The 24,844-nt window shown below is 38.5% G+C and overlaps 1 protein-coding gene across 1 annotated transcript in view; it reads right to left on the bottom strand.

The window, feature by feature from the left end:
• Positions 1-24,844, bottom strand: part of LRCH1 (leucine rich repeats and calponin homology domain containing 1) — an 86,090-nt gene that overhangs the window by 41,459 nt on the left and 19,787 nt on the right. The window contains exons 2-3 of the mRNA XM_053455531.1: positions 3,641-3,785; positions 1,542-1,668 (exon numbers count right to left, since the gene is read on the bottom strand). Of these exons, the coding sequence (XP_053311506.1) occupies positions 1,542-1,668; positions 3,641-3,785 (272 nt within the window). The remainder of the gene's footprint in view (positions 1-1,541; positions 1,669-3,640; positions 3,786-24,844) is intronic.

Raw genomic sequence — 24,844 nt, 5'->3', positions numbered from 1 at the left:
CAAACACAACACAGGTTTATCCAACAAAAAAGTGAAATATATGTATGCAACAATTATTGGCACCCTTTTAGTCCATACTTTGTGCTACCTCCCTTTGTCATGATAACAGCTTTGAGTCTTCTCCTATAATATCTGCTGAGGTTGGAGAATACATGGCAAGGGATCTGAGACTATTCCTCTATTCAGAATCTCTGCAGAGCCTTAAAATTTTGGACTTGAACCTGAAGGACTCTCCTCTTCAGTTTAATCATAGGTTTATGATACAGTTTAAACATGTATGTTTTGGATCATTGTCCTGCTGGAAGATCAAACTACGGCCTATTTTCAGCTTTCTGGCAGAGGCAGTCAGGTGTTCATTTAAGATCTGTTGATATTTGATAGGATACATGGCATCATGGAACAAAATGTCCAGGTCCCCTGGGAGAAAAACATTAAAGAGCCACCACCATATTTAAGGTACATTTCAATATGGCTACCTCTTTGTGTGCCCCAAACCCACCTCTGGTGTTTATTGCCACAAAGTTCTATTTGGTTTCACCTGATCATGGAACCCAATCCCATTTAAAGTTCCAACAGTGTCTGGAAAACTGAAGACGGCTAGGTTTGTTTTTGGATGAGAGTAGAGGCTTTTTTTCAACTTGCTGTGATGTAGGTGATGTTGGCTTGTAGGTTTGGAGACTTTCTGACCCCAACATGCAACCAACTTCTGCAATTCTTCAGCTGTGATCCTTGGAGATTTTTGTGGTCTCTCGAACCATCCTCTTCCCAGTTGGTTGAGACAATATAGACACATGTCCCCTTCCAGGGGGATTCATAACATTTCCAGTGGACTGGAACTTCTTAATTATTGCCCCAATGGAAGAAATTGCCATTTTCAATGCTTTTGCTATTTTCTTATAGTCACTTTCCATTTTGTGAAACTCAACAACCTTTTGCCGCACATCACAGCTATATTCCTTGGTCTTACCCATTGTAATGAATGACTATGGGATTTTGGCCTATGTGTTACCCAATATTTATACCCCTGTGAAACAGGAAGTCGTGGTTGAATGATTTCCTGTTCCTAGTCACCCAGATGTACTAAAAATTGTAAAGTATCAATGGGAATATACTTTAAATATCTTCCTCTCACATGAATTCATAGGGGTGCCAATAATTGTGCCACACGTATATTTATATGGATAAACCTGTCTTGTGTTTGCAAATGTTTGATATCCATGAGAGTATTGTTGTTTGTCTTTTTAAGAAAAGATCAAAAGGTTAAACAAAGACAATTTTTCACAGCACTTTTTGCTCATAATTACCAAGGGTGCCATATACATATTATATATATATATACATATTATATATACATATTATATATATATATATATATATATATATATATATATATATATATATATATATATATATATATATATATATATACACACACACACACACATACACACACACACACACACATACACACACCTGTCACACATCAACATGGGGTCCTAACTACCCCAAAATAAATGCCAATACTGAAACCATTGACATACCAGTTCCGTTAGATGCTGTAGCTGACCTATTTCCTCCGGCAGGGAACCAAGTTTATTATTACTTGCAATTAGAACTTTTAGAGGAAGACCACATAGGCAGGCAGGCAAAGAGGAGAGTTGATTTCGACTGCAACAAAGAAGAAAACAATAGCATTCAAAGCCAAGCTATAATTTTCTTAAGTGATTCACAGAGGCTTTAAAAGGGAGCTGCAAACTCCCTTATGTTTTTATGTTGTCAGAAAGTGTGGTTGAATCATGTCCAAGATAACAAGAGGCCTGAGCAAAAAGCTAATTTCGCAGCCAGATCTCAGTATACAAAAATGAATGTGTGGGAGGAAGAACAAACCTACGTAAGAATGAAAAATAGAGTGGGGCTGCGTGAGCTGCTCAGGTTTTTTTTTTTTTTAATAGCTCAGTATTCACTGAAAAGCATAAAAAACATAAGGGGTCTTGAATAGTAAATCGTAGTATTAACTTTTAACTCAATTTTTTAAAGCATATTTATTTATCTATCTTGGTAGCTCTACTGATGTGTAATTCGAACGTATTTTACTTCCTCTCAGGGCAACCATCCTGGGGTACAATCATTAAAACTGTAAGGCGCCCGGCTGTCCTGGGGTGCCCAAAGTCTATGTGGCAGTTTATGATAAGAAACACATCCACCAATTAGAAGTAGCCCTCACTGGCAGAGACGTCCCCAAAATTAAATGTTGTCTGCTCCTGGGAACGTGCAGACATGATGGACATGAGCAGCCGCTGGTGCGGCAGCAAGGTAATGGAAAAAGCCTCAGAAAAGTAGAATTAATTTTCAAACGATCAATTACAATTTCTGCCAAATAGGTTGTCTGTGTCATCTTTGTCCACAGCTTGTCAGTGCCATCTATGCTCCCAAACAGCTTGGCTGTACCATCTGTGCCCCCAAACAGTTTGTCTTGGTAATTATTGTCCCCAAGCAGCTGGCCTGTGCCATCTCTGCCCCCAAGCAGCTAGTCAGAAATTTGGTATAAGGCTGCACCAGATAGAAGGAGATATCCACTATCAATGTCCTCTCACGTTCAGAAACATACGTCTGATGTGAGCGCTAGTTCACAGTAAAGAAAGAGCAGGGTTACCTATCTTAAGGTACGGTTAAAATAGTTTTAATAAAACACTTCAACAGTTTACAAATACTATTAAAAAATAGCTTTCAAAGCAGCACTACGTTCCACCTCCTGTCAAGCCACAGCTTGTCGGTGTCCCCAAGCAGCTTGCATTTCAATCTGTGCCCCCAAACAGCTTGCTTCTACCATCTTTGGTCCCCAAACAGCTTGTCAGTGCCCCAAATTTGATTTTATATTTCTATTTAAAATGGAATACACGCACATATTTGCATACAGCAAAATTACACCAATGTGCATTGCTATTAGGAATTTTTTTATGCAAAGAAAATACCTTCCTCATCCTAAGCATTTAAAGTGCAAGGATAAATATGACCAAATAAAAAGATACATTATTTTTAAAAAGAATCCTAATTTAAAAATCATAATAGAAATATAATCAAAAGAAAAAAAGACATCAAAATGCTCACTATTCCTTCTTTTTAAGTTATTCATCTATCTTGCTAGAAGCTGGTTCTGGCAGCCTTAAAGGCATATATGTACAAAGGAGGCAAGTTTGTGGCAGGCGTAGAACAGATTTTCTATAGAGAAGTGTTATCGTCCTACAAGGGAGAGTGCTCATTGATAAAATCAAGCTGGATGGAGAAAAGTGGTTAACACCACTAAACAAATGAGAAAAGGTAAGTATACTGTATGTTAACTATTCTATAAATATTCCATAATTATAATGCCAAGTTTAAACCTGCAAGCTAAGAGGTCAAATCATGACAATATATTCTAGCCTAGAATAATAACGTGGTTTGCGTCTATCATCCACTTGTTAAAAGCTTAACTAAAATAGAACTAAAATTCCACCTGCTCTCTGCCTAATTTAAATCAACCTAAAGGTTTGTTATTTATCAGAGAGAGGAGGAAAGGGATTTTGATTCACAACTTGCCAATATTGTACACCATGTCACGCAATCATTTTTGAATATTCGGATTTGTGAAACAAAAACGTACCTTATATTCAAGTATGTCAGCACTTGTAAATTTATTAAAGCATCGGGAAGAATTTTGATACAGTTCTGATATAAGTTTAGTGCTTCCAATGAAACAAACTGCAACACTTCCACTGGAACTTCGGTCAGTCTGTTCCTTGAAAAATCTGTAAAGAAAAAATCCAAACATCACATGAGTCCAACTATCATGATTATGTTATTATTGTGTACGAATCTTAACAAAATAACATTGTATCATTGAACTATACATCAATGAGACATCTTTAACAACGTTTAACTAGAAAATATTTAATAACATTTGATCACAAGTTGTGCGTATATGTATAATATATTATTATTATTGCACTGTAGACATCTAGGTGTAGGATCTGCAGAATTTCTAGCGCATGTACAAATTTGAGGAATGGAAGTCTGATTTATGCTTATATTACAATATTTGCTTCGTCAAATGGAAGGAAAAAAATTCTGAAAAATAAGATAGACTGTAAGACGGAAGGCTATTACACAATCTCAAAGCTCAGAGGTATAAAATAAGAGAAGCTGGATGAAGAAATAGTCTTCGTGTGTGTCCTCGTGAGAACTGCTTTGAAAGTGGAAAGTGAAGTACGACAAGGTTAAGTAATTATCAAGGTTAGAGTCAGACACCTAAGAGCGTATAGTTTTCTAATTCCTACACTATATAGGTTAGTGCACTAAAAAAATGTATGTAAGGCGCATATATGTGTGTGTATATACATTACAAAATCTAAAATCTGCCCCTTATGTGACTTTGAATGATTCACATGTCTCGGCACGACTGATGTAAAATAGTCTCATATCTAAACGAATGTGCATAAAGCCACCTGGGAGGAGGGGGGAGAAAAGAATAGGTGTGAAGGACTTCTAGAGAGAACAGGAACAAGATAAAGTTAAAAGTAATTTAGGGAGCTTCACACTTGAAAGTGGATCTTTCTAAGAGGATATTTTTTTTAAATTGCATTGACTGGAAAGGAGGCAATAAAAGCCATGGTGATAATGGAAATATATATATGTAATTTAAGCTATGGGGAAGGGAACAGAGCAGGCATCAAAACTAAGTGGTGACATTAAGCAGAACACATAAAAGACAAGAGAAAGAACATTTAAGCCAGCCACAGCATAGTAACCGGTGGGTACTCTCATCTCAGCCTAGGCCAAGATGGGAGTTGCCCCTGGGCCACTTCACTTGGGACATCACAGCTCTTATTTGGCTAATTGGGGAGATCAAAGAATTCCCTTGTAACTGGTCCTCTTTATAAGATGTGATTTCCCTCCTTTTGCAGGAATAAGACCCAGTGGAGGAGGAAGTCCGCAGTGGCTTGGAAGCTCTGGGGTGGCTAAGGGTGCTGCCCTTGGTTAGGTCTAGGGCAGTAACCATAGAATGGATACAGCTGCAGACACAGTATAAAAGTTAACATGAGAAAAGAGTATACTACATTACAATTATATATTTACAATTGTATCCACAATGGAGAGAATGAGGTTACAGAAGAAAAGTCTGCATACACAGTAGAAACCAGATCAACCGAGCAAATGTCATGTCACGCCTGAAGACATTTTATTTTATTTATTTTTTTATTAACAAAAGTATTATGCCTTTTTACTAAAGTATTCACAAGTACATTAAGCAGGTATTAGAGGTAGTCCTCGTCAGGGAAATTTTCCAAATACATTTAGCCACCTGCTATGTATTAACTGTGATGGGATTGCATTGTCAAACTTTGTGGTAGTAATTTGTTTGCGTTCTGGGTTGCAGTGAAGAGCAATGAACATGGAAGGAGTGGACTGGTGGCGCAAGATGGGTGGGAGCCACTTTGGAAGACAGCAGGTATCTGTGATATTTGAGATATTGCAAAGATGAGTCTCTAACGCATAGTGTGGATTTGGATTCAATAAAAGACCTAGGCAAAATAAATATACTTTGTCAAGGATGTTGTTATGTGGGCTGTTTGTAAGGAAATCTTTTAATAGACAAGAAGCACTTAATGTTTTATTATTTTAAGGACATGATTTAAATGGGAAACAACCGATATTTGTTTTGGCACATGTAATGCATAGAAAGCACAAATACGTTTTAAGAGTGTACAGATGTCTGCCCTATGGCAAAGTATCTTCCTTTTAGCTACATAATTCCTAAAATGAGGACAATCCCTCCTCGATTTCTAAAAATTGTTGATAATATATGGTACTTGGGGTTGTCAAGCATGTTGGACTCAAGGTACAGCTCTTCACTTTAAATGCATTTCCACCAAGGTTTGACTGCCATAGTTTAAGCGGCAGCTGAACCACTGGATAATTCACAAAACAGAGAACGAAATCCATAGCTTACTGAAATCAATATAGAATATGAGCTGAGGTTTTACACATAAAACGGAATATTTTAGGTGCAGGTTTAGACTTTCAATAGTAACATGAAGGGTCTTTCTGCACTTTGCATTAAAAATTAAATTCATCACATGGCGCATTTAAATAAGAGAAAGTGCATAGAGAAGAGACACACATAGAACTACTTCAGTTGAAGTGCATGGAAATTCTGATTAGAGTGCTCGACCATGACACTAATAAAAAAACATTTATTTCTATTACTGCTCACGAGCTCATGATCTACACCAATAAACTGAGTCTTTAACTTCACCTAGGTGCAGATAGAAAGTTTAAGAAACTGTATCTCAGTGCCTCTTGTAACAACTTCAAGACAGAAATTGTGTTTTTTACCATTACAGTCCGGTTATTCCAGTTTCCCACCAAAGGCCAAAGAGAATTCCCTGTACTTTACAACCTATTTCCAAAGGAGGAGTAAATTAAGAATAGTAAGCAAGGCAATAGAAAGGTTTCTTCTTAAGTGTTGGCATGTCAGGCCGTGAGAAAGCAATTGATACTGATGTTATCTCTTGGCGGCTGGCCAGAAGATGACATAATTCCCTAAATAAGAAGGAAAGCTCTCATTGTGTTCAAAAGCAGCAAAGGCAAACAATTATTACATTGTAGACACTTTGTATCATTGTACAATACAAGGTATGTTAATTATACATTGGTACATATCATTGAGTGCTAAGTAATGTTAATAATGGTTTTGCTACTATGTGATACAATTGTGCAATGAAACCCAAAGACAATCAAGGGCATCTAAAGACCACCTAAGCCTGTGTCTGGTTACTGGTTGCAGATAGTAGATAAGCAGAAATAAAACACAGAATTTGCCTGATGACAGGTGAGTAGCTAAATATACCAATCTCAATGTAAACATTGCAGCAATAAATAGCAATTGCCCTTTAAAATGAGTTATCTCTATCAGACAAACATATGGTTTATTGCTTGTCTGTCTGTGGTAGTCTATCATAAAATGAGATTCTTGCCTTTATGTACAAGACAACTTACTGCACTGATAAGAAGACTGCAAGCACTGGATTGATAAGGGTGCAATCTGTTAGTATTAAGGTTTTCGGTGCCAGAGAGAGATAGTATTACCTGGGCCACCTGGCACTGAATGGATCCGAGTACTGTATAAAGGTTAAAATAATCAGCATTTGTTAGCTGTAATAGAACGCAAGTGAGTCTGATATAGTGTTAAAGGTGTTACTGGTGGTATAGCCTTTGCAGATATGGATATAAGGAAAACAGAATAAACACATTCAGGAAGTATTTGCAATTATTAGGGATGTGTTGGATAGCAGTCTTTGGCGGCTTCTGTCTGACTAAGGTATCTACATTTACTGTAGATCCAAAAAACATGAGATACTCTGGGTGCAGGGAATGTAGGATTTACTGAAGCTTACACTGGTTAACATAGACATGGAGGTCAGGAGTCCTATTGTGATAAGGCTCAAGTGTGAAAGTATTTCTGTATTCCAATTACAAAATGAACATCATTACCTAACATAACGGTAGATTCCATTTCACACAATATGCACCTGGAAAAAAAGCAACGCTGGCTCCATTATCCCTTCAAGGAGGGAAGGTGAAAGGAGAAGGGTGAGAAGGAGAGCTAGGAAAAGATGTACAAGTGGATACATCAGCTGGCTAAAAAAGAGTTTTCAGATAAACCAGATTAATCAGCCAGTATCTATGACTTCCAATTAACATGGTTGCATACGATAATTCATTACCCCCTGCAAATATTAACTAGATTACTAGTGGAAAAAAATTCTGGTTCCTATACACAAGATATAAAATAAGAATTTTATTGAGTGCTTCAGTACAGATAACAGCCGTTTTCCAACCTACAACTTTTGGTACTGTGTGACATATCAGTGAGCCATATGCCATACAAATTATAGTACAAAAATACTTATATCTTAACTAGCGGAGTTGAAGATACAATAATCAAAAAAAAAAAAATGTCTAAACAACATATAAATTTGCTCTAACACTAGGCTACCTAGCCGAGCACTCACTCTCTTCTGCTTATATACACGTATGCATACTGATTTACCTGTCAGCAAAACCTGTCAGCAAATGTGAACAGAAATGCTATACACCTCCCACACAAAATGAAATTCATCATCTTTGACCTCTAAAGTATGGTCTTCCATCAAAGGATTCCTCCGCTGTCTGCTCTAGCCTAGTATCCTCTGCAAAGTAACCTGGCATACATTTTCTGGCCTTGAATCTCCGCAATTTGTAGTGTCCATCTTCTGATTAATGCCCTGCTTCCCTTAGGACATCTTAACGCGCATGCCAGACAGCCAGAAACCATTTACAATCTAAGGAATGGTATTTTGGGTATTGCACCCATTGTCCTTAAGGGATTAAAAGCGCTGTTAGTCGTGTCAGAAGAAAAGGACTTTTTTGCCAGAATTGTCGCCTTTTTAGTTACTGCTGCATGTGAAGACACGTTATGGTGTAAACACTAAGATACTGGTGTGTGTGTATATATATATACACACATATACATATATACATATACACATATATATATATATATACACATACATACACATACACACACACATATACCGTATATATATACATAGTTTATTACATACACACAAACGCTATCCAGTGTCTATGTATATCTTTATATATCTGAAACATTTTGCTACTGAAAAGCTTAGAAATGATGCCATATCCTTTTTCAAATGCTGCATTCATAAGATTTACTTTTACACCGTCTACCACTCTTTTTTATTTTAATAAAAATAATAATTATCCCTGATAACTCTGTCAATCTCTTACAATTTCCCAGCGGTGCACCACTCGAGCTAGTTTCCATATAATACAGCTAGAATCTCCATGTCATCTGCAATCTTTGTAGAAGCATGTTAACTTAAGCAAAATCAATGAAACAATATAAAAAATGCAAAAGGATAAATGCTACAGGCATAGAGACTGTAATACATTTAAACACTGGAGTATTGTACTAATACATTATAACTATTTTACTTATGTTGTCTGCGATGGCTTTTATCGTTTATACATTTATACTTGTAACTCTGCCTTGGGGGAACTGCCTCTTGGTGAGTTCACACCCTGACTCACCCATTTGTAACTCCTAGGAGTTCTGCACCTGCCTAGTCCAGTACATTACTGTCAGAGTCCACAGGGTAGATCAAAAGTTTCAATTTAAAATACAACTCAAAAGCCCACAATTCTAACAAAATTATACTGTTGCCAAAAATTGTGGTTTTTGAACTACAATGTAACCATTTACTGTATCATAAAAAAGGTTTATTTTGTGCTAACATTCATTCATACTCACTTCATTGTAGTGTTTGTTTGCACTAAAGTGCACAATCTCGGTTTACTTCCTCAATACCATAAAGTTCTCCTTTGTTTAATGGCTTAATTAGTCACAAACAGGAAGTCTACTGGTAATTTACCATCAAGTCTACGTTATTTGATGGGGTTTTGATAATAACACAAATGTGATACTCACAGAAAGCTAATTTGCTATTTAACTCGTAAAACGTGGATGGAGCAGGTTTCTGTTTTTATTGTACATTAGTGGCTAGATACTATCCATGATCACAGTGACAGTCTTTGGGTAGATTCCTATACTGCCTGGCTCAAGATCAGCATTAAAACATTGACCACCTTTGACCAAGTTGAACTCCAAACTTAAGTCTAACATACAAACTAACTGGCTCAGTGTCCTCCCAGACCCTGAAGAGCCGTGCAGCAAACATTGTCACTCAATTTTGTGTTAAAATTGAACCCTACTGATTTTTTCTTGACATGCACAAGAGAACAACTAAGCGCAGAATAGAGTAGGGAGCGAGTGGAGCTACCTCACACCACATCCACTAAGGTAATTGTTCTCTCTTAGCAAAGTCTTGGCGTGCTTAACACTGGAGCAAACCTCTCGGTCAATATATATTGCCAAGTGTTCCTAATTCTCTATGATATTGTAACACTTACTAACAGGAAGACAAAGGAACTATATGTGTTGCTATCTCATGGAGGTTGTTGGAGTGATTATTGGCATGATTGGATTGATTTTTAAGTACCTTTCTACCATCAATCTATTACATCAATATAGATTTTACTCCCTATAAAGGGTTTCATTAAGAAAGCTGCACTAAAATGTTTGATGTTAACAGAGAAACAACTCAGGTAAGCAAAGGGCAATTTTTCGGTTTCCCTTTTCCAAACAAAGTTGGCCTGTGTTTAGCAATTTCTTATAAACAAGAGAAAACGTGTTTCAGTAAACAGTGGCAGACGTAATATCACCCTCAAATATTCAGAAATTGTTATAGGGCAAGATTTCAATCCGCTTAGAATATAAAAGACTTTTGACGAGGCAGATGTTGCTTTATTTCTGGTGGATTCCGCCATATAAGAAATAAAAAGATACTGGCAGCAACATTCGTGGATTGTCTGAAGGAATCTACAGAGCAGATCAGGTCATTTTTATGCTCTATAGGGAATGATTAGAATGTAAAAATAACACAGCCTCCCAGTAGAGAAGCAAGACAATGTGTATTGACAAGTTACAGTATTTTGGGCAATTAAAGGTTGAAAAGGGAAATGCATGTAATAATATGACATTGTTCATTAGTATGGAAATAAGTGCAAATAATAATAGACCGAGAAATAAGAGTAAAGGTTGATGGCATTATGTACATGCAACTGTATTTAATAATTAATAAATTAGGTTATCATGAATCTAACAAAAAAATTGAGATGAAACACTTAGAAAAAAGCAAAGATAAAATGAAGGTTAAGTCAATGAGCTGTGATTCTGTAACACTTGGCTAGCATGTGAGTATCTCATGCAAGAGAATTATAATGTAAAACCAGCCTAGACTATGAAAAAAGGATCATCCTTTACTTTGAAACACTTACAACTACTAATTAGGGTGACAGAGACGGGCAGCGGCTTTCTCTAACAAGATAGGTGGCTACCGTGAACTCGATGAAGCAAACCTGGCAGACAACATTGTCACTCTCAAACTGATAACACGGTGTTGAAATTGTACTCTGCACCCTACTGATTTTTTCTTGACATTCACAAGCACTAAAACACACTTTCATTAACCAGACCAAGACAAAAGAGTAATTGTGCTTTTTATCTATTGGAGCTACAACATTCTACTTTCAAATATCAAGTCCTTTATTCGCTTTGTCACTGGAAAGAAATCTGCAATTGGCATATCCTCAAACAACCTTTTTCTATTAAGGAAATAAATTCTTCCTTTACACAAAATGATTTATATTTATAATGAATTGAGTTGTGGTTTCTGCAATTCCCAAAATGATTAGTAAGCGGCAGACGTCTGCAATTTGCATGATGCTCCGACGCAGCTCTCCATCACCACTTGCTCATTCCATTGTTGGATGTAGTTGTTCCTTGTTCATTACTTTATAGCAAATATGCTATCAGCCAAAGTGGCATACGATTACTCTTTATTGTCTCAAAAACATATGCAAATGCTTTTGCTTCTATCATGTGAGGGCAATCCTGCACAAGCATATAAATGAATTAAAGGGTCACTCCAGCCATAGTATGTACTTTAGACTAGGGCTGCAACTAACGATTATTTTCATAATCGATTAGTTGGCCGATTATTTTTTCGATTAATCGCATAAAAAAAAAGAATGTCAATTTTTTATTTATTTAAAATAATTTAATAAACAAATGATGTTAAATACAAACAGCAGAATAAAAAAAACTTTGATAAAATGCATTTCTTCTCTTTATTTCCCAACCAGCCCCCCCAATTTATGCACATTTGAGCCCAGGCTTGCCACGCTGCCTCCCACATACGCCACTCCACGCTGCCTCCCACATATACCACTCCACGCTGCCTCCCACATACGCCACTCCACGCTGCCTCCCACATATACCACTCCACGCTGCCTCCCACATATGCCACTCCACGCTGCCTCCCACATATACCACTCCATGCTGCCTCCCACATATACCACTCCACGCTGCCTCCCACATATTCCACTCCACGCTGCCTCTCACATATGCCACGCTGCCTCCCACATATACCATTCCACGCTGCCTCCCACATATACCATTCCACGCTGCCTCCCACATATGCCACGCTGCCTCCCACATATACCATTCCACGCTGCCTCCCACATATACCATTCCACGCTGCCTCCCACATATACCATTCCACGCTGCCTCCCACATATACCACTCCACGCTGCCTCCCACATATACCACTCCACACAGCCTCCCACATATAACACTCCACGCTGCCTCCCACATATGCCACTCCACGCTGCCTCCCATATATACCACTCCACGCTGCCTCCCACATATGCCACTCCACGCTGCCTCCCACATATACCACTCCACGCTGCCTCCCACATATACCACTCCACGCTGCCTCCCACATTTGCCACTCCACGCTGCCTCCCACATGTCACTGTGCCTGATACGCCTTATACCCCCTGATACACCACTCCATCCTCCCCAGACATGCCACACTGCCTCCCCACATATGCCTTATATACCGTATATGCCTTATACCCCCAGATATGTCACTCCGTCCTCCCCAGATATGCCTTATACCCCCCAGATATCTCATAGTCCTCTCATAGAGTCACAGACCTGTTCACAGCACACTGACACCATACTTTTATAAATAAGTACTGGGTTAATCTTCACTGCCCCCAGGATTTAGATTCCCCTTTGTCTCTAACTGCACCTTAAGTTAACTTTATTAAATTAATTAAATTAACCATAACTACCCCTAAATTAACTCTAAATACCCCATCAAAACAACTACCCTAAATTAACCCTAAGCACACCATTAACCACAACTGCCTCAAATTAACCCCAAACACCCCATTAACCACAGCCACTCCTAAATTAACCCTAAACACCCCATTAACCATAGCTGCCCCTAAACACCCCATTAACCTAAATTAACCCTAAACACTCCATTAACCCTAACTGCCCCTAAATTAACCCCCACCTCCCCTAACTTTCAGCAGCCCAAATATTAATTTTATACTTACAGTTAGATGAGTGTCACAGCCATGTGGTTCTGGCCTTCTGGGAGAAGGAGGGGGCGGGGCCAGTTGTCACAGTGATTACAGGGAGGGACTGGTAAGTAGGAGCTGCTGCTGTGAGTCACTCAAACGGATTATATAATGAGGGATATTTTTCAGAGCGTTTGCTTTGAAAAAACCCTCATTTTATAATCAATAAAAATCGATTCAACTAATCGATAATGAAATTCGTTGGCAACGATTTTCATTATCGATTATTATCGATTTTATCAATTAGTTGTTGCAGCCCTACTTTAGACTAATGAGAATCTCCATGCGCACGCGCAGAAAGTGTTCCCACTGATTTCAATGGAAGTGCTTTCCTGCCACGGATTGGCTGCTTCATGCTACAGCTTCTCTATAATGTAATTACTTTTATTGTTTTAACATTTTGTGCATATTAAAGTACTCACAAAGTACATTAACATGCATTATTCTGTAGTGAGGCTGCCTGGGACATTACATTGTCTACAAGATTGCGTAACATGCTATGCACAAGCCGGCTGCCATTAAAAAGGTCTAAAAATGATACTACTGATAGAAATATTATGCTTTATGTCGTACTGTGGATACACCACCACCTTGAATTAAAAATAGTCTGAGTTCATATATCCATGCTTCAGATATACACAAAATACAAAATAACTCACTGCCTGAGGATTGTTTTTGGCAGTTTGGCTATCCCAACGAATAAATCAAAGAAGCCTTAAAAACATATGTGCACATACATAACGTCCGTTTTTAATGTCGGTTTCTTTCTTCAAGAAACTGGTAGGTATTTTATTTGTTTCATATGATGATTTTTATCATCGTTGTCTAAGGAATACATGAAGACAACCATGGCACAAATCATGTATAGGCGGCCTATAAATGGATAGCATTTTTATTGTGCTATTCTAATATTATGTTTCATCTTGTATTGTGAGCTATCCAGATATAGAACGGTATATACACATTCATGTTAGGAAGTTCATTTTGGTTTTCTACCTACAGATCTCACTGTTATGCTCCCATTCTCAACATGCTATTAACCACCGCAGGTGTAAGGGCATCAGTGACAAAGAAGGCCAACTAGCATTAGCTCTTCCTTCTTCTGAAAAAATCTTCCTACTGGGAAATCATCTGAATCAAGGGGACAAAGAGTAAAAAAGAGTAAAAAGCAGATGGTGGATTATGGGAAAAAATAGCTTTCACAAATGCTATATGCATGTCTCTCCAGGAGATTCAGATTTCATTCTATTCACCCTAGATATGAAGGTTAATATGTAGGTGTATGAAGAATTTATAGAGCCTTTTTTAAAATCGTAAAGCCGTACATTACACAAAGACATAAATATACCTTTGAAACTTGAAAGGAGCTTTTATAATCATAGTAAACAATATCTAAAAAGTAATATTTTAAATACCACATTTATTATTTGAATGAATTAGGCAACATACTGAATAGTTATATATAAAAAATGCTTTTTAGAGCAAAACTGAAGCACTAGAATAGTCCAGTCCAACATATTCTTTGAAAACCCTTTCAGGACCTCTAAGGACTCTTCTTTCTGATATACTGTATATGTAGTGCAAGAAGTGAAGAGACTAAAAGATGGAAATTGTAAAACTGTCTATTACGTGGAAATAGGCATAAGTAAAGTTGTGTGAAAAAGAAAGCACACCCTCTTTGAATTCTATGTTTTTACTAACAAGAATTTCATGTACAGTCTGGGTTGCTTCTCTACAGATGTCTAAGCGTACCAATTCCATCATATACAAGATAATGGTGATTACAGGTCAGCTCCACATAAATCACCACTGTACCATTTTTTTTCCCCTGTCCTTTCTGTGCCTTCCTAGAAATGCATCTATTTTTACCTCTTTTGGAGTTTTGGAAGTCCAATGCTTTTACATGAGCTTGCATGCAATTTTAGCCCTGCCCTAAATGTTAATTCTTAACGTTCTCTTAAGAAACTTAGTTTTTTCACACATTGCTTCACCATTTTGGCTTTATTTTTGTTGAATAAATCATGACACAGTGTAATATTTCATGTGTTGTTGTACATCTGAGGTTGTATTTACCTAATTTTTAGACCAGCTATGGAACAGATGATTGTTATTATGTCCTGATATGTAAAACCATAGAATTCAAAGAAGGTCTACTTTCTTTTTCAGACAACTGCAACTGTCCATAGTTGGAAAATCTTTATCCAATAAAAATTGTTTATGTAAGCAAATTTGTTATAAAGCATTCAGTTTGAACTAATGCATAGTATATCTGTGCATATAGATAGTCTATATGTATACTGAGGTATATTACATCAGTGACCTTCCATGACAAACACAAAGGTTGTTTTGTTGAAAGCAGAATCCAGGGTTTCTAGGTGAACTTGTTAGATCAAAGCAGCTAATAAAATACAACAGACAAAAGAAAACAAATTGACAAAAAACAATTTGTAAAAGTCATCATCTGTCCTTTAGATGTATGATAAAGAGCTGTGCTGATCTGAACAGATTGATCATTTGGAACTTTAAAAGAATGGGTGTCTGTGTAACTAGTACCCACTATTTCCTGGGGTAAGCAATCCACAAATGAACATTTTTTCTAAGCCGCTCTTGCATTTGGCTCTATCCAATCTTTAGATGAATACTCTTTTCCCTTTGAACATCACTTATGATATTCTCAGAGTACTTGGTTAACCTATAATACATGATTAGTCTTCACTATGCATAAAACATGCCACTGAAACGTAGTTGATTCCCCCATGTTTTGAGCATGTCTTCCCTGACAATGCATGTAATCTAACAAGAATTTCATGTACAGTCTGGGTTGCTTCTCTACAGATGTCTAAGCGTACCGATTCCATCATATACAAGATAATGGTGATTACAGGTCAGCTCCACATAAATCACCACTGTACCAATTTTTTTTTCCCCTGTCCTTTCTGTGCCTTCCTAGAAATGCATCTATTTTTAAATCTTTTGGAGTCTTGGAAGTCCAATGCATTTACATGAGCTTGCATGCAATTTAGCCCTGCCCTAAATGTTAATTCTTAACGTTCTCTAAGTTTCTCCTGACAGTCTACCTTAAGTTGAACCTGTGCTTATATATTTGCGTTCTATAATGCTTTATCCCTGGGGATAAAGGCTTTGATTATACGTCATTTTTGTATATAATATTAATCACACATATTTTTTATTTTATTACTATATCAGTTATAATCCGCTTTAAGACATGTTCTATTATTAATCAGTGGTTTAAGTTGATTAAATAACACTTTTATTATTTCATTGAAAGTCATAAGATGGTGCTGAATGTTATCAAATCTCCTTCAGAACGAATTGCCAATTTAATAGGTATTGATAAGTGTGTAGAGGGTGCGGCCAATAAACGTATATAACATCAGCGGTAGGAGAGTGCCAGGTATAGAATTCCTGCTTCAAGCTCATTTGAACCATTTGCCCCTGACAAAGCCAACGTTTGGTTTGTCGAAACGCATGTCGGTCGCAGTTTTGTATTTTTACCAACTAGCCCTCTTTTTGATTCTCGGTCGTTTTGAGACTGACTCATACTGAGATTGGGTGCTGGAAGTTATGGCAGACACCTTCTCTCCTTTTGTAGGGGAGGTAGGTGTGCATGCTGGTCCCTTATTTTAGGCTCACTGGTTGTTAATGTATTTTATCAATTTACTTATGTTTTAGATACGGGATTGGGTAACCAGCTTATTGATAGAAATTCCATAGTCCCTATATTCTTTGAAAACCACTAAATAAAGGTGGTAACTATTTAGTTTGTACAAGTGTGTTTTTTTTATTTATTTATTTATTCACATCAGCCTTTTTTACACAGTTAATAATTTAAAAGTTTTTTTATTCAGGACTTATTACATTAATTTCTGTGTTCAGTAATGCTGCATCAACATTATCCCTGAGTTATACGTCCTATCCGACTTATTTTATAAAAGATTACTTTCCATAACCGCTGAAACCAAGCCAGTTACAGCCACCATTGTCTTTTTAAAGGAAAAAAAGAAAAAATCATCTTGTATCTAAACTATACATTTCTCTATATGATTCGCTCAGTATCTACCTCATTAAGAATATAATATTCCACTCTCTCTCCTACATTTCCTTTGCTGTCATGAATAATATATATAAATTATATCGGAACAGAGGATGCTGATAAACTTTCTCCTAAAACAATTATAGAGAAATCCTTGATTTCTTTACTGATTTTATTGTCGTTGATTAATTTTCAGCTGATGGTTTACATACGTTAGTAATAAAGGTTATGTTGTTCGAGTATAGAACATCATGAAGTGTTTTGTGAACATGTCGCCCACATAAAACCAGTTGACTGCATAACTGGAATGCCTGTGACACAAATGTCAATTGGTGCAGTTATTATTCTCATGCGCAGAAATTCAGCATTGGACAACGTACTGACATTCCACAGGAGCTGGATTTAGTTTGCAGCAGACTGTTGCCAAAAATAAACCCAGGCCTTCTCAAAATATGAAATGTACACCATACTATTCCATGAGATGCCGTACAACTAAACACCATGCCGGAATTAAGGAAAATTACAATTTATATCTGTTTTACATATCATCTCTCTGGGCCTGCAGGATGTCAAATGGTGTGTTTGGAAGTGAAAACATTAATCTGCTTCTCACAGATCCTGCTTTACATTTTTCCTTGAGTTGAGGTGGGACACACACCATTGTTGGAGGGGAAGTGGGGTGTACCGCCGCCACCAGAGTTTCCCTGTAGTTACCCCGGAGAAGTGACGCTCGTGGTATGTTATTAGCATACCGGGCAAACTCTGGGTATGATGGTTGGTGGTACTGTGTCTTGATCTTTCTAGAGCATGGGTGTAAAACCCCTGGCTTTAAGGGCCATAAATAGGTCACCTATAGAATATCCAAGCTTGAGCACAGGCATCTCAATTAAAATATCATTAAGCTATGTTCCCAGGCAACAGTACACAGAATTTGCGGCCTGCTTACAGCCCTCGAGGACTGAAGTTGTTCAACTCGGCTGTAGAGCATCCTGGGGTGAATGGCCCATGTTGAACCCACTTGTCTTGTTCATATCGACACATAGGGCTAGGTTATTTTTATATGTGTCACTGTTTTTCTTTCTACTATAGTATATAGGAGACCTGGTAATCTATTATCAGGGGGAACAAAAATAACCAGTGACAACCATCCTGGCTCATGGTCACACCAAGAAGAACAAGGGTAAAGGCAGTAATGAGGGAGCGGTTGGAGAGTACAAACAGGAATATCAGTATGAAGGGGGTATATAGAATTACATGATTTACAGTTTATTATAATATTTGTATTAGAATCCATAACAGTCACAACATGGAAGTAGCGTATGTTTACCTTCATTAGGTAAATGAGCCTTTGTTCCAATAATCTTAACCTTAAGTCCAGTTGCTGATTTTCTAGCTGTCATGAAACCACAGACCTCAATATGCTTACCCTGTCACAGGAAAACTACTTTTATTTTAAGATGCTGGTTGTGGACACCCATAGCTAGCCCCTGTGTAAGCCATAATAGCACTTCATGAAGGCCAGTAACAAAAAGTCTCAATTACCTGCGGAGACAACCTCAAACAGAATTACACATTCTCCTGTATACTGACCACACTCAATTTCCTTTTCATCTCCCCATCAGAGAGATAATAGCCAGCACAGGCAGCAAGTCACAGCATGATACACTAAGAAACACCTTGAGTCCCAAACTGAGGTTCATTAAAGCTGCAAAGGAATACAGTAACCAAAGCTCCAAAACCCTAGTGCTTTTTTTCTCTGGTGGAGACACATACAAGGGGTCCCAGATTCTGTGAAGTGTTTAACCACCAGCCCCAGAAGATTAGGGATGTGCAGTGCCCATAAACAGAGTCACCGAATGCTGAATGTCTGCACCTCCATATACAGAAGTGAGACGTCAGATATTATTACTTTTATGCAAAAAATGCCTGATTTGTTTCTATTACCGTATTTGCTCGATTATAAGACGACCCTGATTATAAGACGACCCCCCAAAATCTGAATATTAACTTAGGAAAAAAAGAAAAAGCCTGAATATAAGACGACCCCAAAGGAAAAAAGTTTTACCAGTAAATGTTAATTCATGTAAACTATTTTTTTTAATAAAAGCTATGATTGAGAAAAATATTTTTTTTGTTTTTATTTCTTGTATTTTCCAACCTGTCCCCCAGTTACGCACATCTGCCCCCAGGCTTGCCACTCCAATAAGGCACTGTGGCCCATGATATGCCTTTTAACCCTCTATATGACACTGTGCCCCATGGTATGCCTTTTGACCCCCTATGTGCCACTCTGCCTCCAGAAATGCCTTATACCCCTATATCCCATTCTGGCATTTAGGGGGTTAAAATGCATATTATGGGGCAGAGTGGCATATAGGGAGGTATAAGGCATTTCAGGAGGCAGAGTGGCATTAAGGGAGTTAAAAGGCATTGTATAGAGCACTCTGCCTCCAGAAATGCCTTATACCCCTATATGCCACTCTGCCATTTAGGGGGTTAAAAGGCATATTATGGGGCAGAGTGGCATATAGGGAGGTATAAGGCATTTCAGGAGGCAGAGTGCTCTATTAAATGCCCCCTTAATGCCCTATACCCCCATTTAACACACACACACCCTATACCCCCATTTAACTAACACACACACACACTCTCTCTCACCCCCCTCTCTCACCCCCCTTCCCCCGCTCTCCCCCCTCTCTTACCGGTGCTTCCAGCCGGGGCAGCGGGTTGACGTCGCCTTCTGCTGCAGCCGGAAGGAGGTGTGGCTAGCAGCGGGGGTTTGTATGCGTCTGTCGCGTATACTTTCCCCGGCTGTCAGAGATCAGAATTCCCCGCACCGGTGCGGGGAACTCTGATCTCTGACAGTCGGGGAAGGTCTATGCGACGGACGCAGACAACCCCCGCTGCTAGCCACACCTCCTTCCGGCTGCAGCGGACGTTGTCTACGCGGATCGCGTAGACGTCAACCCGCTGCCCCGGCAACACAGCAGGAAGCACCGGTATGTGTGTGTATGATGGGGGGGGGGTCGGGAGAGACAGGAGGATCCAGGTCCCCTGCACCGGTGCGGGGGATCTGGATCTTAGTCTCCTAATCAGACCTCTATTTGAGGTCTGATTAGAAGACGACCCCGATTAGAAGACGAGGGGTATTTTTCAGAGCATTTGCTCTGAAAAAAATCTCGTCTTATAATCGAGCAAATACGGTACTTTATGCAAAACAGTATAAAAAATTGACCTTGTGCGAAGTATGTGAACTGGTCTTTCTTACCCCAGCAACCAATGCAATAGGTCTGCTGACCACTGGTATTGGTGGCGATAAGTCCACATTTCAAACATTTCTTTCTTTTGAAACACCCTTTTTTTTGTTAACAAACCTCTCTCATTCAGCAGATAAGAACTAAGCTTTAGAAGATAAAGCTTCAGCCTTTATCCAGCTGACATATTTTGGACACCATTCAAATAACATCCCATGCTTGGATTTTCCTTGAAAAATACCCAAATGCTCCCTAACAATATTTAAGGACTATTTTTAACTTAAAATAAATAAGGATTAACCAAACAAAACCTTATTCATGTTTGACACCAAAGTTAGTGCAAAGTTTCATAGCAGTTATTTAAAGAGAACAAACTTGTGCCTGACTGGCTCTCCTTTTCTTCTTTAAAACCATAGAATTTCACAGCAGCTAAGAGCTCACCGAACTTGTCTAAAAACCTCAAGCCTTATTTGATCCTTGGTCCTGGCTCTTGTACAGGACAGTCTTATGCCTATCATCACATTTAAAGTGGCATTAAATTCTTTAGTTTTAGCTCTCAAAATCATTAAGCACACTTTACTTAGATTTCCCTAAAACTATTACCGTATTTGCTCGATTATAAGACGAGGTTTTTTCCAGAGCAAATGCTCTGAAAAAATACCCCTCCTCTTATAATCGAGGTCCTCTTCTAATCAGACCTCATTCTGGTAGGGCCATGCTGCTTACCGTGCTTTGGTCGGAGCAGCGTCTCTGCCACTAGCAGCAGGAGAACAGGAAGCTAGCACAGTCCTCACATAACTCAACCTCCCCCCTCCTTCCTCTGGGGGCGGGGCCAGAGAAGTTGCTCGCACAGCCGGGCCCCTGCAGAAGTCTGCGAGTGAGAGATCTGCAGTTCAGGTAAGGGGGTGGGGGAGGGTTTTTGTGATTAATGTGTGAAGTATGTGTGATTAATGAAATGAATGAGTATTTAAATGTTTGTGAATGAGTGTGTGTGTGATAGCATGGATGTGTAAGGGGGGTGGTGGTGGTAGCATGGCATAGGGAGGCTGTAATCACACTACTATCATCCCCAGGTTCCAGCATGTACTGGCTGCCTTGGCTTGATAGGAGTGTGATTGCTGTTAGCAGTCCCCATGTGATTGCTGTTATGCCCCCCCAGATGTGCATAACTGGGGGGGGTAGGTTGGCAAATAAAAGGAAATAAGAAATATATTTTTCTCAATCATAGCTTTTATTAAATATGAAAATTAGTTTACATGAATTAATTTTTCCTATAGGGTAGTCTTATATTCAGGCTTTTTGTTTTTCCCTAAATTAATATTTTGATTTTGGGGGGGTCGTCTTACAATCAGGGTCATCTTATAATCGAACAAATACGGTATATTTACTTTATGTTGTTGTTAATAATGATAAACAGGAGGTCAGATAAGGCAATAATAAATTATGAGGACTTGTAAGTATAAAATAGAGACTTACTGCATCAATTGAATGTCATGGGTAGGCAAAGTTCCAACTGTCTTACAATTATTTATTATACTAAATGTATTATTGACATACATAATTTATCTTGACAAAGTAAGTTTATTGCGTTATATTAGAAATATCCAAGTTTAATAATGTATTGTCCCCTTACTTAAATTTTGGTGTGGCTAAAATATTCAGAACTTTTTTTCTTCATGTTTTATCCTGAATGATTAATTCCAACGCATAGATATTGTTAAAAAAAATTAAGGGTATGTTTTAATCAAATAATGGAAATCTTCTGAGTCTATTTATCTCACAGTATTTTTTCTTTAGCTTTCTTTCATTTGCAATCATTCAGATCTCATTCATGGGATTTCTCATTAAAATTTCAAACACAATTTACACGTCACAAAAGATAATTTAGGATGAAAGTGAGCCACTGCCTAGTGTACATTATACCGATATTAGATTATAAGAACACCTTTATGAACACAGTAAGACAACAGCGGAGGATGATTACAAAAGACAAAGGATGCAGATGTTCAATGATATGTTATAAAAGAGAATATAGCATGTCGTATTTGGGAGCCAGATAGTACATTTTAGCAGCCAAGAAGAATTAAACCTATAGAGATTGATACTCTATCTAGCTATCCTAAAAGGTAGGGATAGGTGCAAACTTTTAGGAGCCTTACCTGTCTACCTCCTGAGATTACTCTATTATACACTATTTAAGTGGTATGTAACAAAAGCTGCTAGTTAATATTGCCATCACGGAGCATAAGGATAGGACTACCACAGCTGCCACCAATATAGCATTCTGGAGCACGGTATTACACCTAGACTTTATGTATCGAGCAAGGGTAAGGAAAACCTTTATATATCTAGAATTTCTATCTCCTAATAAATAGAGTAGCAATTTAAGAGAGATATGTGTCTGCTGATCCAGGGGCTCTTTCCTGACTGATTCATAAGAAATATGGCAAAAAAAGATTGAAATGATGATCTTCCCTGTTCTACTGCTGTGTCATTAGTAAACGTTATCTTGTCTGAACTGTTATTAACTTATCTGCACTAACTGTTGAAGTGCTCCCTGCAATCAATATTGAACTCTGCATCATCCCAGCTGGATAGAAATCCCTGCCAAGTTCAAATTTTGAGTCCCGCTTTGCTAGCCTTAATAAATAAAGTTTATAACTGTCAGAAACGTATCCAACATTTTCTATTTCTGTGAGACGCACAATATAGTCCCAATATAACAAATCCTAATCTTCTTCAATGATTCTTTATTAAAAATAGGAATTTATAAATACGGTATACACCTTGCTTTCAGACATGGCTTCTTTAGAACTTAAGCATGCAGTAACAAGAACAGCAGCCAACCTGGCTGAGTTCATATTAGTTACAAGTAATTGTAACTAATGCTCCTTAACCAGAGAGCACAGAGGTCCTTCCAATTAACAACAACAACAAAAAAAAAACATGAACACTGCAACTCCAGTCAGGGAAGCAACTTCTATACCAGGGGCGTCCAACATGCGGCCCGCGGGCCAAATGCGGCCCGCGGGACCTCGAGGTGCGGCCCGCGTGAGATCAGCAGCCAGGATCGCAAGAGCCCTGCTACTTACTTGTGGGAGGGTCTATTCTCTGCTTCAGTCCTGCCTCCTCTGTGGGGAGAACAAGGGAGGCCGCGCCCCCTGCTGAAGTCAGTGATCGGCATTGAGAGAGCTGTAGTGCAGGTAAGGGGGTGGGGGAGTGTGTTTGAGTGAGTGTGCCTGATTGAGGGAATGAATCTGTGAATGAATGGATTTGTGTGTGTGATAGCATGGATGTGTAAGTGCTGGAACCTTGGCATGATGGGACTGTGATTGCTGTTAACAATCCCACTCCTATCATGCCAAGTCAGCCAGTACATGCTGAAACCTGGCTAGCTGCCCCCTTGTGTATTGATGCTGCCATGCACTTACAGCCACCCTGTACCAGCATGTACTGGCTGACTTGGGATGATAGGAGTGTGGTTGCTAACAGCTAACAGCAATCTGTTAACAGCAATCACAGTCCCATCATGCCTAGGTTCCAGCATTTACTGGTTGGCTGGGTATAAAAAGAGTGTGTTTTCTGTTAGCAATCACACTCCTATCATGCCAAGTCAGCCAGTACATGCTGAAACCTGGCTAGCTGCCCCCTTGTGTATTGATGCTGCCAGCAGTATAGGGTTTGCACTTACAGCCACCCTGTACCAACATGTACTGGCTGACTTGGGATGATAGGAGTGTGATAGCTAACAGCAATCTGCTTACAGCAATCACAGTCCCATCATGCCTGGGTTCCAGCATTTACTGGTTGCCTGGGTATAAAAAGAGTGTGTTTGCTGTTAGCAATCACACTCCTATCATGCCAAGTCATATTATTGATTTTTTTTGTCCAATTGTGGTGTGTTACTTTTAATAAAAGCGTGGTTACACACTAAAATTGGACAAAAAATACCGGTACAATGACCAGCCAACCAGTACATGCTGGAATCTGGGTATGCCTGAGATTGCTGTTAACAATCATAATATATAATTTTTTGTACAATTTTGGTGTGTAACTTACTTTTATTAAAAGTGTGTGGGGGGTCATTTTCAGTTTTGGCTAAGTGAACCCTGAATTTTCGGTTTTGGTCCAGAATTTTCATTTCGGTGTATCGCTAAAATAAATAGAACTATTTTATTTTTACTTATACAGAATCCTGTAGTCACAAAACTACTTTCTAGGCCCAGAAATCAGTGAGAGGAAAAGTAAAGGTTTTGTGTCATTTAATTTATTTTAATCTGCATATTTTATTAAAGGCCATATTTTCTCACAGTGAAAAATGAGTGCGGCCCGCGCACGTATACAATTCTGATGATGTGGCCCACTGCAGAAAAAACTTGGACGCCCCTGTTCTATACATTCCAATCAGAAAAGATCAGGCAGGTAATCTCCACTGAAT

The sequence above is a fragment of the Spea bombifrons genome, chromosome 2 (genome assembly GCF_027358695.1).
Source record: "Spea bombifrons isolate aSpeBom1 chromosome 2, aSpeBom1.2.pri, whole genome shotgun sequence".
Lineage (NCBI taxonomy): Eukaryota > Metazoa > Chordata > Amphibia > Anura > Pelobatidae > Spea > Spea bombifrons.
Note: the sequence above shows the minus strand (reverse complement) of the source record. Positions and strands in the feature narration are given on the sequence as shown.